General features: G+C 30.3%; 1 protein-coding gene across 3 annotated transcripts in view; it reads right to left on the bottom strand.

Moving 5' to 3' along the window:
• Positions 1-17,416, bottom strand: part of LOC115878788 (cytochrome b561-like) — a 240,917-nt gene that overhangs the window by 137,011 nt on the left and 86,490 nt on the right. The window contains exon 1 of one of the 3 annotated variants that reach the window (XM_030895395.1): positions 4,156-4,441. The exons of the other annotated variants lie outside the window; for them this stretch is intronic. Coding sequence (XP_030751255.1) covers positions 4,156-4,181 — 26 coding nt within the window. The 5' untranslated portion in view covers positions 4,182-4,441. Of the gene's footprint in view, positions 1-4,155; positions 4,442-17,416 lie in introns of those variants that run through there. 3 annotated transcript variants of the gene reach the window in all.

Genomic DNA, 17,416 nt, shown 5'->3' with positions numbered 1-17,416 from the left:
ACAAGTTACGTATTGTGTTATACCGTTTTTACCTATCTCTTCAGATTCCTAGAAAATGCATTTTCTTTTAAATAAAAAAAAAAAAAAACATTTAATAATATACCCATGGAATACTGACTTTTTAGATTATTTTTAAAGATGTACCAAATTTTTAAAGAGTACAGATACTAATATTGTCAGATATAGTTTTTTATTTCATTAAAAATTAAAAAGAAACTGTTTAAATATTTGTTAAAGAGGACCAATTAATATGATTCCAGTATCAGTATTCAAACTACATTAATTGACTGTTTGCGTTGATTATCACTTATAATTACTCCAAATACTAAAAAACTGAATTTTTGTATGTGTATTAGACAGTGTGGTAAACACCTTAAAAATAATATTTCATTTTTTTGACAAATGCTTATTTATAACAACAGAGATATTCTGTTTTCATAACTTATTATTATATTGATTGATTCAAATTCACATTTATTTAGAATAATTTATTAACGAACATAATTAAGTATGTAATTAATTAGTATTTGGGCGGAAATAATGGTATATATTTAATTAATGGTATACTCTTTTATAAAGATTTAAATAGTTTTCTTTTTGATACAATGGCTATAGTATGCTATCATTTTGCTAAAACGATATTACTAGCCTGTACATGTACCTTTTGTTGCTTTAAAAACACCTAAAATGTCAATATTCCATGGTATATTGATAAATGAGGTCTAAATTATAAGAAAATGCATTTTCTACGAAAACTTGAAGGGAAAGGTAAAAAGTGGCGTAATACAATTTGATAGACGTTATTGCTGTTTAAAACTAGAAATAATTTTAAAAAATAGTATTATTTTTATTATTACAACCCAATAACTGATCAATAAATAGACTTCAGTAAATATTTATTATTAAAACCTTTGATACCTCTTGGAGAATGAAGCCTTAAAATTTTGACTGCAATTTCACAAATTGAAAATATTTAAAAACGGTAAGGTTTAAGTGTGATAAACTTTAATCAAATTTATCTTTATTTTAATCGTAGAAACTAAAAATGTATTAATATGTTAGGCTCTATTTAAAAAAATACAACTTGATATTTTTATTTATTTGGGGTACTTGGTCTTGAAAAATATTTTTAAATTGTAGCGCTATTAGTCCTTCAACGAACCCAAAACTTACAATTTGTAAAAATCTAATCGTTTAGCTACACACTGTGTCATGTAGAACAACCCGGTATACCGGGTGTGCGTCTCAAAAGTGGCTCACCCCTATAACTTTTTATTATTTCAGATAAAGAAACGAGATTTGGTATCTTAGTATATGAGATAAATTAGGATTGATTGACGTATTCAATTATTTTCGGCACTTCCTGTTTCAATCGGAAATGACTACAACTTGTGATTTTTAAATGGCACCGTCAGTATTTCTTCTTTGTCTGATAGAAAATGACACAGTCTGAATACAATGACATATCATATACCAACTTTTGACATTTTAGTCAAGGAGCCTTTGGAAAAATAAATTTGATCGTCTGAATTGTTATTATCTTGTCCTGGCCGGTTAAAAGAGGCCCAAATCGTATTTTTAATCATATTCAATTTTTTTCAAATTGAATGAGGATGACTCATTATATTTTTACGAATAATTTGGTACCACACACTTGGTATTGAGTCAACTTGTTATGAATCGCATGTTGCAATTTCAAATAAACCATATTCGAAAATGTCAAAGTTGACATATTATGATATGTCATGTATATGCATCAAGCAAAAATACCGAGGGTCCGATTTAAAATCAAAAGTTGTAGTATTTTTCGGTAAAACAGGAAATAACCAAAAAAAAATGAATACGTCAATCCATCCTAATTTATGTCATAGTATACCAAATATCGATTTTTCATCTAAAATAAAATTATAGGGGTTAAGCCACTTTTGAAAAAAAAAAAAAAAAAAAAAAAATCATAAAAAAGTTATAGAGCAAAACTTATTTGAGATTTTTAAAGAACTTCTTACAATAAGGCAAATTGTTAATCTTGAATAGTTAATACAAACTTGGATAATACAAACTTAATACAACTGTGGAGTATGTTAACAAAGCAAGGAATTTAAAAATTTGATTCATTTCAATAGCTTTATTTTTTTTTGGTGATATTCGCTTTTGAAGAAAACATTTTTTTTTTTTTTTTCGTATTTTTACATTAAAACCATGTCTTGCTTTTGGTCCTAGTCAACAGACCTATAACATAGTGTTTATGATTTATGTAATGTCACTGTCTTCGTAAAAATCTTTATTATAGTCTGTTGGGCAGTTATTCTAGCAGATACGGTTTTAAGTCGAAAAGTTAATCTCTACCATGATCAATTAAAGAATATAGCATATATATAGACCGACAACCGACATTTCTTTCAACTGAACGTCACACTTTGTGTATCTTATTCAGATCAGACCTTGTAATAGCCTTGTTTTCAACTTCAGTCAACACGAAAAAAGTACTTTAAAGAGCTCTTGAAAATATTTTAATTGCTGTGCAATTTATAGTTTACCAGAAGTACATTTATTAACGTATTAGCCGCATTAGTTTCTCATGATTAAGACTTTACGTAAGTATGATTAAAGTATAATTATCAAGGTCACACATTTAAATATTTTTATGTTATCGACAAAGAATTAGTCTATTTGCTAAGGTATAAACATTTTTAAATTGACATTCTTATCAGTTAAATAGGCATAATTTACTTTATTTTTTATGACGCAACCAGGACATGTAATCAAAATTCTATGTGATCTTTTTAACACTTTTTACTACGATGTCACAAACGATGTCATAAATGGAGCATAACAAACCGAAGCGAAAAATCAGTAAATCTTTGAAATAATAGACATAAAATGAAGAGAAATGCCTTTGGAATGCGGCTTTGGGTGCGGATTTCGTGTAAGAAGAGAGTTACAGTCATTCGATCCCAGTTAATGATTATGAGTTTTTTTTTACAAAAAAAAAAATTTCGAAAATTTGGAATTTTTTGAAATTTTCTTAAAGTAAAATTATTCCGTTATTTTAGATTTATTTAAAAATAAAAGCAAAGAGAAACATGTTTTATTGAGATGTACCAGCCCCTGCAATATTTGCACTTATTTAACACCCAATTCTGTATATTTATGCATAGAGAAAAGATCAAATATTTTCACAAGCGCATTAATGGTTAATTGTTATTATTACAATAACGTCACCCCATTTGATTATTAAAATGTTTAAATGTATTTATTTAAAGATTTGTTATGTGGAAAGTGCATTTAGTAAAAATCTATTAAAAAGGTGCAAGACTTGCAAGAGACTTGCAGCAAAACCAAGACTGAACCCTGCAAGATCAAGACCAAAAGAGTCTTGGTCTTAAGGAAGTGCAATCAAGTGAGTGCTTGATTACGTTAAAAAACCCAACATATTTAAATTTATGACATTACAAGAAGTATCAAAAGTCAGTATAGTTTCCTATACTGTATTGTAGGAAAAAACATCCTCAAGTAGGCTTCAAAATTACAATCGATCGATGGCCCTTATTTATGACAGCGAGCGTTATTTCCATTCAACTTTGACGCCAGTTTTTTTTTCGAATCGAGTTGTATTTTTGTAATCATAAGCCTAATTTATAAATAGAAACAATATAAACTGGTGGAGTAAACCATCGCAGTGCATTGCAAAATACCAAAGGTAAAGTATGCACGATTTTTATGAATTGGTTTGACCATTGCGTTTACGTTTACCTCATTGAGATTTATAGCTTGCGGCCAGTAAAAAAATAAATCGTGATCTGCATGGTATTTTGTATTTTCCAACGTAAATAGTTAGTAACAGAATACCGCAGTTACTTAAACAGATCCAAAATAAAGGTCATATGATTTTTCTTCAGTTACGCAAGAAGTATTTAATTTATTTTATACTCTTTTATATTTACAAAAAAGTACACAAAAACACCCAAAAAGTTACACAAAACTGTATTTTTTCATAATCGTGCTGGTATTATGATATTCTCATTCTCCAGGACAAAAATAGTAACATTATACGTATCTTTTTCTACACTCTTTAACATACAAAAAGGTCATATGATAGGTTTTTCAGTTACGCAAGAAGAATTTAAATCGTGCTTTACAAATCTTGTTACTTACGAGGTATGCATCTTATTTTTCGCCATTCTGAAGTAGATGTCTCTTTAACAACTCAAAACGAAAATCCTTGGGATGAAAGAACAAAACAAACCACACAATTTCGGCGATTTTTCGAAAGCCCGCGAGTGTCGTACGCACTGTTTACTCGACGTTCACAAACATAAACAACGAACAGGTTGTGTGGACGAGAGATGCGCGAACAAGGACACTCACGTTCTCTGTCGCAGGCCACTGCGATGTGGATGTTGTTGGGCAGGTACGCGGCGGAGAGCGAGAAAGCTCGCGGACCCGCCAAATGGGGAATTTAATTGTCAATGACGGCAACAACGCGCCCCGTCGATCCGTCAAACGCAGCAGGATTTCGGACAAAGCTTTCGGACAATACCTCCTGAAATACTAAGGCATCGTATGATTATGCTACGTTGCTATCAATTAGGGATGGGAAGACCCGGTTCATTCCCGTGGCCCGTGTCTCACCAGGTCATTCATTGAAATGACCCGTTCATCATGATTCGTTCATATGAATGATCGCTTTACTGTGTTTCAGTGTAATTGATAGTATCAATGCCTCGTTGGTTTGTAACATGTTTGTAATGTACAGGTAGATGAATTTTATTTTAGCATGGCGGCATTTACCAAACACACAAATGGTAGATGTAGATTGTATGGAAATGGGAAGCTAATTAATAAGGACCCATAAATCTGTCCCCCTTTTGAGTTATAACTCATCATACAGTCTCAGGGTTTTGACAAAAGCCAGTATCTGAGAGGGTTTTTATAGAGGTTAGTTCTCCATGTCCGATATCAATCGTACCAAAGTTTATGACACGAATGATTGTCGTCTCGGCGCCCTCAGTGATGAGGTGTTTCTCCATTTTCACAACAGACTCTCCAATGTTTTTTCGATGTACTTAAACAGCCGTTAAACGGTAGCCTACTAAAATGCCGTTAATAGATATTGTGACGTCGTTCATGTCGGCGGAGAGTAATGCCTAGCCTTAAGCTTTCTGCAAGAGCATCTGCGGGTCACAGAACACACTAAAGAAGAACGCTAACTCCCATGCATTTTTTAGTTTCAAAACGGTTTCAAATTTGTAAAGAAATCTGTAATCTGTATGTTGAAGTGGCGCCATCTAGCCACCCAGGAAAGTAACAAATGTGGCGGCAAATTAAAATAGATGCAATTTATTTTTAAGAAGATTGCTATTGACTTGTTCAAGTTAGTTAGAGCCAATCAGATTTCTACAAAATAATGTGTAGTCATCTGATTGGTCCCAATTGGCAACAAAGTCAAATGGTAAAAACAAGGATTTATATAAATAAGGGTTAAACCAGGTTAAACTATTGTAAAGTGGTAATGGTTTGTTTATATCATTTTATGTGCATAAAACCTACACAAATAATTTAATTTATAAAAAAAAAAAAAAAAAAAAACATTTTTATTTTATGTAAATAAAACAACAGATTAAAAAGTAATATTTATTATAGTACCAGATTTAAGAACACATAACAAATATCGTTGGAATACAAGAGAAAGTAACGTCCATTAGAAACGATGTTTTATTTACGTGTATTTTTACATATGGACTTGAACAATTGTGTAATATCACATTGTGGAATTTATGTACAAAATATGGAGTTACTTCAATTTTTTTTGTAAAAATATATGCCGTTGTGGGGCTTATTACATTGTTAAAAAAATAAATTCACGAACATTTGGATTTGGTTAGGTTAATTTCAACTCACTTTCTCGGATTATTAAATAAAATTGTTAGATAAATCAAAGACCTTTAACTTAAACCTACCTTTAATAAAGATCTTAAAAATCAAACAAACAAAGTTCAAAAATTCAAAAATACAAATACGATTATAAATGAAGATTGCAAAAACACAGCCAAACAACCAGAAAACAGCGAAACGCAATCTCCGTTCAATTGCAAAACACAACTGAAGAGGTAGGAGGAAGCCGGAAACGGAAAACTGATTTGACATACAGAACAATTACAGAACATAATTAATAGGCCTATATAGGCAACTATAAAAACAATTTTGTACGCAATTGTTAGGCAACTAGAAAAATTAAAATAAAAAACACGCCACCAGCGCCCCAGGAAATTACTACCCAAAAAGGTCGTTCAAGGTCGTATATCTCACTTGACTGGCCCTGCTGTGGTCAGTGGCTGAGTTACTGCCAGAGCGCATGGTAGTTCAAATATCACGCCGACCAAGACTTTTTATATTTTTTTTGCTTATAGCGTGATCTTATTGTATTGCTTACTCTTTTTATTTGGATTGGTTTAGCGGAGCCAAGGGGTTGGTTAGTGTGGTTATTTGGAGGGTGTTAATTCATTGGTTAGTTGGTTATTTGGTGTTGGTTGATTTACTAATTTATATTTGTTTTTATATTTTATCAGTGTCGAGGTTAATTGCGTTGGTTAAGATGGTTATTTGGTGGGGTGGATAGCGTTGGTTAGTCCTTATAAAATTTCTATATTTCATAAAGCCGTCAAGTGCGTCACATCAACGAGGTCATACCTATTAACGGCATTTTAGTAAGCTACCGTTTAACGGCAGTCTTGTTTTTTAGCTTCAATCTACTGACGTGCTCATTGAAGAGACAGGCGTGTTAAAAAGCCGAAGATCTTCCATAAATCTTTTACATTTTTCTGTCGTAAGTCCTGAAAAATTGGAGTCTTCCAGCTTCCAGGTTCTTGAGTTCTTGCTTTTAAGTTGGTTTCCACTTGGAAAGCAGAACGTTCTGGTCCAGTTAGTGGACTGGTCGCCATTACTTTCTATCCCTCGGTAGCCTGTAACCCAGAGTAGGAAGAATTTGTTTTCTTGGCCTAATTTATTCAGCTTCTTCTAGATATTCTTTGTCAACTTTTGAATTGATGATTACTGAGTTGATTGCTCTGAAGGCTGCTTGACTATCGGAAAAGATAGTTGGCTTTGTTTGATAGTTCCTATCTAAGATACGTTATCACCGTATGATAAAAAACGGCAATTCAGTTGGCTTAGAAATGAACATCGATGACATTCGCCATACCCCTCTTTCTCTACTTTATGTCCTTATTTTAAAATTTAATGTGCCGTTTTACACTATAAAATTAATCTATAAGAAATAATGTTTTTAAATTATCAGTTATAAACTAGAAATAGATTTTAAAATTAGAAGAATAAATCGGCAAAGAATTACATTCTAGCAAAGTCATTTACTATTTTTTTTAATGCAAACTGGTTTTGAAAAAGCGTAGAATATTGTGATTTTAGTTCACCTAAGATGTTCCATGATTACCAAAAGTATTTTTTGAAGTAAAAACCCGCCAAAGTAAAAAATCATATATAAAAACCAACCTTATTTTCAAAAACAAACATTCTCACCAAAAATTTTTTCGCACTGTCATGGATATCATTTTATACATACGATTTGGTGGCTTTTATTTTATCATATAGATAGAGTAGTATCAAAGAATATTTGGTTACCCCTAGTATACACAGAAACAGGGGCGCAATTAACCCTCCTTGCGCTTCTTTGACATTTGAAAACATTGACGTTAATTAAAATTAAATAAAAAAATTATATGGGATAAGCCACTTTTGAAAAAAAAAAATTGAAGTTAATTAAAATTTAACAATAATATATCAAAGAACGAAAACAATTATATGTTGGTGGTGGTCCAAACTGTCTTCTCCTGAAATTCTCATGTACATATTCTGGTGATAAAAATATGAAAAATGTATAAATGTATGTTCTAAAATGCTTAGTTTCGAGATACAGGTAGAAGTTTCATTTTATTTCGATTTTTTCCAAATAATTTATGAACTAACGTCGACATTTGAATGAAAATTGGTGTCTGGAAGTTTTTATTACGACAAATTTGATTTTGATGTCAATATGACTCCTACTGGTAGAGGTAGCCACCTACATGTGTTTTAACTGGTTTGAAGAGTAATAACTTTTCGACCGTACCTTAGCGCAAAACCATATTTGCAAAAAGCATTTATCACGCTTTTAACATAGTAGTCTTTTGGTAAAATCGCAAGTATCGGTTTCGAGATATTTGAATCGAAATCAATACCTGTCATCATTGACATAAATTAAAACATGTTGACTAAATAGTTGTTAGGCCGAAATCATAAATTTGACATGTTTTTGTGCCAAAAGTTCACAGAAACTGTTTTATCGTTTTTATTTTGGCAGAAAAAATTATGATTAAAAAAATAAAATTTCAAATTTGTTATTTCAGTCAAATAACTATCTGTACTCAATCAGAGTTTATTTTTTTGTTAATAATGACATAATTGACTATTTCCATTCTAAATATCTTAAGAACGGTTATTCGTAGCGATTTTACCAAGAGACATTTTTTACATTTTACGTAAAAAGCGTAATTTGAAATGTATATTTTTTCACTCAGTTGTTTTATACAGGCACGGATGAAAAGTTATACTCTTCAAACCAGTTAAAACACATGTAGGTGGCGCTCCCCCTACAAATAAGAGTCATATTGACATCAAACAAATCACTCTGAAAAAACTCATCAAAAACCCCAGAAACCAATGTTCATCCAAATATTGACGTTACTTCTACACCCTGTATCTCCGAAACTAAGTATTTTGAAAATAGGCATTTATACGAACTTTTTACTTATTTTATCTGAAACATTCTTCCGAAGTTTCCGGAATACATTTCTGACCACCATACTATAGAAACGCCTTTTTAATTTTAGGAAAAAAATCAACTATATTTTTCATGGTTTTATTAATTTTCTCATAAACGGTGTGGAAATTTGAAAAGTATAAACGGGTTTAACGATTTTATAACAAGCAAAATTTTATAAACCATGCATGTTTTTTCAAATGCCATTACTAAATAGTTTTTTTTTTTTCTCTTGTAAAAAACAATTTGGGGGACATACTTTATAGGAGAATAGAACCAGCAGGTGTAACGCAAATACTCAAAAGCAAGCGAAGATGACCAGCTGGTACTAAATAAGCTGTGTTTTAAACTCTGCTGCTCTCCACTAGTCACGATGTCATGCGGAGCAGATGAAGCCTTAGTATTTATGGAGGTATTATCTGAAATCCATTGACCATCGAGCTACTAAGCGCGAAAGAGATAGAGTGATGAAACTGTCGACGGTGTCGACCTATGGTGTCGACTCCCCATTGTAGTCCGTATGTTTACCACTAACGTCCCTGTTTATTAATAATTACTACTGGTTGTGAGGGTAGTTTTTTCCTTTTATTACTCATAATAATATGTACACCATAAGGCCGATTTTGTGTTGATATTATCTGGTTTCCAAGTGCATTAACCCATGGGCGATGCATATCGTGACGCTTATAGTGCTTTAATTAGAAAAGAAAAACAAACTACAATTAAAAATAATTATAACTGGTGGGGATACGGTTCGTGAGAATTCTATAGAGAGAAGTCTGGGATAATTTGGAATAAAAAATGGTTTAAAAGCAATTTAAGCTTAAGTAATAATTATCTAATTTATATAACTTACTAAATTATACAGGGTGAGTCTTAAATAAGTGCAAATATTTTCAAGGCTGGCAAATCTTGATAAAAGAAACATATTTTCTCTTTACCGGTTTTCAAAAAAATCTAAAATAACGGAGATATTTTACTTTGAAAATTTCCAAAAAAAAATGATTATTTGCTAAAAATTTTAGAACCACTGGACCTTTTCTGGGTTTTCCTTCATGTAAATTTAATCTACTACCTATGTTGCCATACATATTATCAACAAATTATATTTTTTAACTAAAAAAAACTAAAACAATTTCCAAAATTTAAAAAAAAATCCAAATTTAATAATTGTGTTTCTGAAGTCGAAATATACTACCCCTAGAAATATTTGCACTTATTTAAGACTTACCCTGTATAAATGTAGTTTATATTTTCATTAGAAATAATCTGTTAATTAAAGCACTATCTTGTTGAATTTATTTAAACAATTCCATACAATGGTCCTTAGGCAACTCAACATACATATATGTACAGCTGACGCGCGTGTCACTCTTTAAAGTAAAATTATAGATTGATATCTCTTCGATTTTTAGACTTAGATATCTGTCTCATCTCATATCACATATCATACAAAAAAATGTAACAAAACGATTAAGTGAAATATATACCTTAAGGTATTTTTTTTGTTCTAAACCTTTCAATAAAATGCTTTTATGTACCTAATTAGGTATAAACTAATCGTTAATATATAAATTATATAGGTATATCAATTAATCAATAATTTACAACAACAAAATCGATTTTTAAATAAAACTAGAACATATTCTTGATAAATATATAACCAAAGTGTATTAAATTGCATTAAATTTACATTTTTAGCAATAAAAATTTAAAAATTATATTAAATTATTATACAGGGTTGTGCACCATATACGACACGGAGTATTGTAGCTAAACGATTAGATTTTTACAAATTGTAAGTTTTGGGTTCGTTGGAGGACTATTAGAGCTACAATTTAAAAATATTTTTACAAGATACAGAGTGTCCCAACTAAATAAAAAAATTCAAAGTTGTATTTTTTAAATGGAACACCCTGTATATTATTGCATTTTTAGTTTCTACGATTAAAATAAAGGTAAATTTGATTAAGGTTTATTACACTTAAACCTTACCGTTCTTGAAATATTTTCAATTTTGCGAAAATGCAGTATAAATTTTAAGGCCTCATTTCTCCGAGGATATCAAAGTTTTTAATACTAAATATTTACTGAAGTTTATTTATTGATCAGTTATTGTGTTGCAATAATAAAAATTATACTACCTTATACAGAATGTCTAAAAATTTATTTTAAATAATTACTAGCTGTAAACGGCAATAACTTATTTAATTTAAATAGAACACCCTGTATATTTTATGAGAATCAGATGCACAATTTAATTGTCTATCAAATTGTATTATACCACTTCTTACCTATTCCTTCAAGTTTTCGTAGAAAATGCATTTTCTTATAATTTAGACCTCATTTATCAATATACCCATGGAATATTTATATTTTAGATTGTTTTTAAAATAACAAATGTACAAAATGTACAGGCAAGTAATATTATAGTTTTAGTAAAACGATAATATTACTAGCCCATTTGTATACAAAAAAAAAACTATTTAAATCTTTATAAAAGAGTATACCATTAATTAAATATACCACCAGTATATCCGCCCAAATAGTAATTAACTACATACTTAATTATGTTCGTTAATAAATTAGTATAAATATATGTGGATTTGAATCAGAAATCAATTAATATATAAGTTATGAAAATGAACGTCTCTGTTGTTATAAATAAGCATTTGTCAAAAACTTAAATATCATTTTTAATGTGTTACTTTTTACCACACTGTCTAATACAAATACATAATTCAGTTTTTTAGTATTTGGAGCAATTATTATTAATCAACGCAAACAGTCAATTAATGTAGTTTGAATACTGGAATCATATTAATTGGTCCTCTTTAACAAATATTTAAACAGTTTTTTTTTATTTTTTAATGAAATAAACGAACTATATCGACAATATTAGTATCTGTACTCTTTAAAAATAATCTAAAATGTCAGTATTCCATGGGTATATTGATAAATGAGTTCTAAATTACAAGAAAATGCATTTTCTACGGAAACTTGAAGAGATAGGTAAAAAATGGTATAATACAATTTGATAGACAATTAAATTGTGCATCTGATTTTCATAAAATATATAGGGTGTTCCATTTAAATTAAACAAGTTATTACCGTTTAAAGCTAGTAATTATTTAAAATAAATTTTTAGACACTCTGTATAAGGTAGTAAAGTTTTTATTATTGCAACACAATAACTGATCAATAAATAAACTTAAGTAAATATTTAGTATTAAAAACTTTGATACCCTCGGAGAAATGAAGCCTTAAAATTTATACTGCACTTTCCCAAAATTGAAAATATTTAAAAAACGGCAAGGTTTAAGTGTAAAAAACCTTAATCAAATTTACCTTTATTTTAATCGTAGAAACTAAAAATGTAATAATATATTATAGGGTTATTTTTAAATTGTAGCTGTAATAGTCCTTCAACGAACCCAAAACTTAGAATTTGTAAAAACCTAGTCGTTTAGCTACAATACTCCGTGTCGTATGTGATGAACAACCCTGTAGACTTGTTCAAAAAACAAAATGGGATATACTAAATTTATATTTAATACTCGTAATTATATTTAAATACTCGTTCTCTTTATTAAGTATAATATAGGTAATTATTTTTTAAGAATAGCACTTACGAATCATGGTAATTTACTAATGAATATTTCTCAAATTCGATTTTGATGTACAGGGTCTCATAAATTGAAGCCTAAATCACTGGGTTTCCAAAAACTTAAAGATACGAGGTTGGTTTAGTAATGGAGGCAGAGTTGAACAATTTGATGCTGATAAAAAAGCAACTTAGAAGTTCGCGATCTGAACTTTCTAAAAATATAATATACTCTATACTTTTTTTCATAACCAAGGTAAAAAATGCATTTTTTACATTCGTTAAAGTTTATTATAATACGATGGAAAGGAAAATTATCTGGATAAATTAAATAAAATAATAGTACTCTATACTCTCCTAAACTAGATTGATTTATGTAAAAAGTCATATAAATAATGCATTTTTACCTTATTTATGAAAATAAGTATAGAGTATACTATATTTTTAGAAAGCTCATAAGACTGCAAGTAAAATAAAAAAAATAACATACAGGGTGACACATTTAAAAACAAATAACAAAGTTTTAATCATTTTTCGAAAATCACAGCTCCCAGTAAAAAGCTAGATACATAAAAAAGTAACATAGTAATGTGAAAACCGCATCTTTGTATCTCTACTCATAAACGAAAAACCCCATAAAACACACGAAAATGGGACACCCTGTACAAAGAAATAATTATTATTTAGTATACACGTTCTTCCTCATTGTTAGACATAATAATAGCATGCACGATTAGCCATTTCCGAGCGAGACATGAACTTCAATAAAACTATCAACCCACCGTGGTTACATACAGGGTGTCCCAATATTAGGACGTGGAAACAGCACTACTATGTATTTTTGGAATCAAAATAAGTTAGTTTAACACAATTTATCTCTATAACAAGCGCAAAAGCATGTAATATTGATAGAAATTAATATACCATTGAATAAAACACTGTAAATAAAAAAGAGTGGCAAAAAAGTATAATATAAATAGATTCTACTAAAATCAATATATAAGAAAATAGAAATTTATTTTCTCTCAAAATCTGTTATTTCTATCTTGCTACTATCAGCCGTCTATTTCCTACTGTGAAAGATATAGGGTATTGTAAGGGATGAAGTTTATATAATACAATCACTTTCTATTTCTTACTTTATTTTCAAGACGTTTCTATTTTCTTCTTTATCTTTGTTTTCATATACTTTCGAGCTAATAAAAATAACTCTATATAAAACTTGATATAAATCAGTTGCGGAAATAAAAGTTGGCATTTATATTATTCCATAAAATAAAATAAAATTATCTACTACCATTACAGGTTAATTTCACAGTGTAAATTAAAAAATCATTCAATGTTATACCACACAAATCAATAAAGCAATTTTTAAAGTTTTCTTAATTATTTATCGACCATAATATACAGGGTGGGCCGAAATGCATTCCGGAAACTTCGGCAGCATATTCTGCAGATAAAAATAAGTAAAAAAGTTCGTATAAATGTATGTCCTAAATTCTTTAGTTTCGGAGATACAGGGTGTAGAAGTTTCATATTTATTTCGATTTTTTCCAAATAATTTCTGAAGTATCGTAAATATTTGGATAAAAATTGGTGTCCGGTAGTTTTTTGACATGAGAAATTTTATTTTGATGTCAATATAACTCTTATTTGCAGAGGGCGCCACTTACATATGTTTTAACTGTTTTGAAGAGTAATAACTTTTCGTCCGTACCTGTATAAAACTACTGAGTGAAAAAATATACATTTTTTACGTAAAAAATGTCTCTTGGTAAAAATCGCTACGAGCAACCGTTCTCAAGATATTTAGTATGAAAATAGTCAATATATGTCTTTTTAACAAAAAATAAACATGTTGAGTAGTTAGTTATTCAAATGAAATAATAAATTTGGAAACTTTTAATTTTTTTTAAATTAATCACAAATTTTTCGAAAAAATGATAATAAAGCAGTTTCTGTTGAACATTTGACACAAAATCATGTCAAATTTATGAGATCAGTCTAATAACTATTTAGTCAACATGTTTAATTATTCATGTCAATGATGACAGGTATTGATAATTTCGATTCCAAATATCTCGAGAACCATTACTCTTAACTATTTTTCCCAAGAGACCTTTTTTGCATAAAAAACGTCGTAAATGTATATTTTTTTACCCAGCAATTTTATACAGGTACGGACAAAAAGTTATAACTCTTACAGAATACAGAATACAGTTCGGACCACCCTGTATAATACTATTTCTACCACTTCGCCAGAATTTATTATCCGAAAAACTACCCGGCCATAGCCAGCGCAGATGCGGGGTAAACAATTTTCAGGGTAGACCGCGGCGGCAGTCATTTATTTCAGTTTACAGTTACCGCCAGCGTATCGCTTTTGTTTTTGTATTTCTTTTGTTTTACGTTTTTCATTTTGCTTTCAGCCATTGCGGATCGTTGCGGAAATATTAAACCGATCTCTCGAAGAGACGGAGAAAATTAAACATTACAGAATAAATAAAGAATAGTTCTCTATTATTAATGTTTTATTACGTTTTGTTCAGTCTGAGATTGAAATAATTATATTTTTTATTACAGACGTTATTCGCTGTTACTCTATTAATGACATACCGGTTGTTGCATCGTCGAGCGGGACATAGCAAATCCCATGTAAATTTTAATGAGGTCAATTGTTGGCTTCCCTAATTATTTTAGAGAATAATTCTATTTAGGTTTATTGAAGAGCACTAAAACCCACATTCAAAAGAATAACTTTAAACATTTTTGATTAGCCCGTTTACGAGTTATCGCCGATTTCTTTTTAAATATTTCTCCTTTCTTATGGCCCTGTATTTACTTATGAGCACCAGTCAAGGTAAAAGATAACTGTCAAATGAAGTTGTCATTTTAGAAATTTATCTATTTAGTGCTTTATTATTATTATTAAAAACTCATACCTACATCGAAAATATTAGCCATGAATTACACTACCGAAGAAAAAATATTAATGATATGGATATGGTATTATCAAGGAAATAGTTATCAAAAGGTGTCGGACATGTATGCTGCTCTGTATCCGAATAGACCGATACCTGGAAAATCTGCAATCGCAAGGAATATCCAGAGATTTGAAACCAAAGGTACCCTAATAAATAACTGCAGATGTGAAGCAAGGTAGGAACAAAGAGAAGATGCGAATGATACCGACTTGGAAGTTTTATTGTGCGTGGAAGAGAACGATGGAAAGATCCGCACAGGGAAACTTGAGGATGAAATAGGAATAGATCACACTACGGCGTTTCGAATTTTGAAACGACATAAATACTATTCCTTCAAATATGAAAAGCACCAAGAGCTACGAGATGGGGACGAAATACGGCGGCAGGCGTTTTGTTTTGATATGATGGAAAGAGCAAATAGGGATAGGGAATCTTTAAAAAACATATGTTTTACTGACGAATGCACGTTTACCTTAAATAATGATCCCAATATTCAAAATTATCGATATTGGAACAAAGAAAACCAACACAGGTTTGTCGAAACAAGGACGCAATATCCACAGAAAGTAAATGTTTGGGCAGGGATATTCGGACAGAATATTATCGGACCATTATTTCTTACGCGAAATTTAAATGCAGAATATTATTTGGAACTACTCGAAAATCATATTTTACCTGCTTTACATGATGCCGCTATGCGCTAGGGAAAATCAGGAAGTTTGGTACCAAATGGATGGCTGTCCGGCACATAGTACCCTGACTGTTCGGGAATATTTAGACATTTTTTTTTATTTTTTCGGGAAACGTTATTGGCCTAAATCATACAGTAAATTGCCAGCTAGGTCTCCTGATATTTCGCCAAATAATTTCTTTCTCTGGGGCCTTTTAAAAAACAGGATATACAAGGATAAAAAATACCCAAATCTAGACGAGTTAAAAAATGCCATTTCTGCCGAATGCAATAGAATTTCAGTTTACCAACTAGCGAATGTAAGAAGAGAATTTTATGATCGCCTGTGTTATTATCTAGCAGTCGATGGAGGAATATTTGAACATCTTAAATCCTAAAGTTCTAACAATTTAATAGTACCTAAATTAATAAGTTATTGAATATTGTAATAATACTATAATTAACCTTGTAATTGATTACTTTATTTTATTTTAATTCATATTAATTTGTATTTATAAATACTTCTTAATCTTTAAGATTTCCGATGTAGGAATGAGTTTTCAATAATAATAAAGCACTAAATAGGTAAATTTCTGAAATGACAACTTCATTTGACAGTTATCTTTTACCTTGACTGGTGCTCATAAGTAAATACAGGGCCATAAGAAAGGAGAAATATTTAAAAAAGAAATCATGATAACTCGTAAACGAGCTAATCAAAAATATCTAAAGTTATTCTTTTGAATGTGGGTTTTAGTGCTCTTTAATAAACCTAAATAGAATTATTCTCTAAAATAATTAGGGAAGCCAATAATTGACCCCATTAAAATTTACATGGGATTTCCTGTCCGACGATGCAACATGTTGTTCCGTGTTTGCACCTATTTTATTTATTCCTATGTTTGTACCCAGTTTCATATCCCAGTATCTCGCACCAATTTGTGCACCTCATTCATAGGATCTGAGCATATAGGATTACAACAGGCCTCTACTGACAGGACATATGGCTCTCAAGTGCTGCAAAAAAAAACTAAATCACCACAATACACCAAAACAATTTTACTTTTACACTGGACGCGCGTTTTGCTAACCATGTTAGCATCATCAGCAGATGAAATGACACTCGTTTTTAAAAATTAACCAAGGCGTTTGTTGACATGAGTCAAAAAACAACAAATATATCCGGAAAAATTAAAAAGTTATAGGGGTGAGCCACTTTTGAGACGCACCCGGTATAACAATTTAAACTCGACAACCAAACCAAAAAATTTTCTTTGCGATTTTTTGCATCTGAGTTTATATAGAAGTAGGTACAGGGTGGTCGAAATTGGTCTGTTTTAACC

The sequence above is a fragment of the Sitophilus oryzae genome, unplaced genomic scaffold (genome assembly GCF_002938485.1).
Source record: "Sitophilus oryzae breed Bouriz unplaced genomic scaffold, Soryzae_2.0 scaffold_1525_pilon_pilon, whole genome shotgun sequence".
Taxonomy (NCBI): domain Eukaryota; kingdom Metazoa; phylum Arthropoda; class Insecta; order Coleoptera; family Curculionidae; genus Sitophilus; species Sitophilus oryzae.
This window is presented reverse-complemented; position numbering and strand designations above follow the sequence as displayed.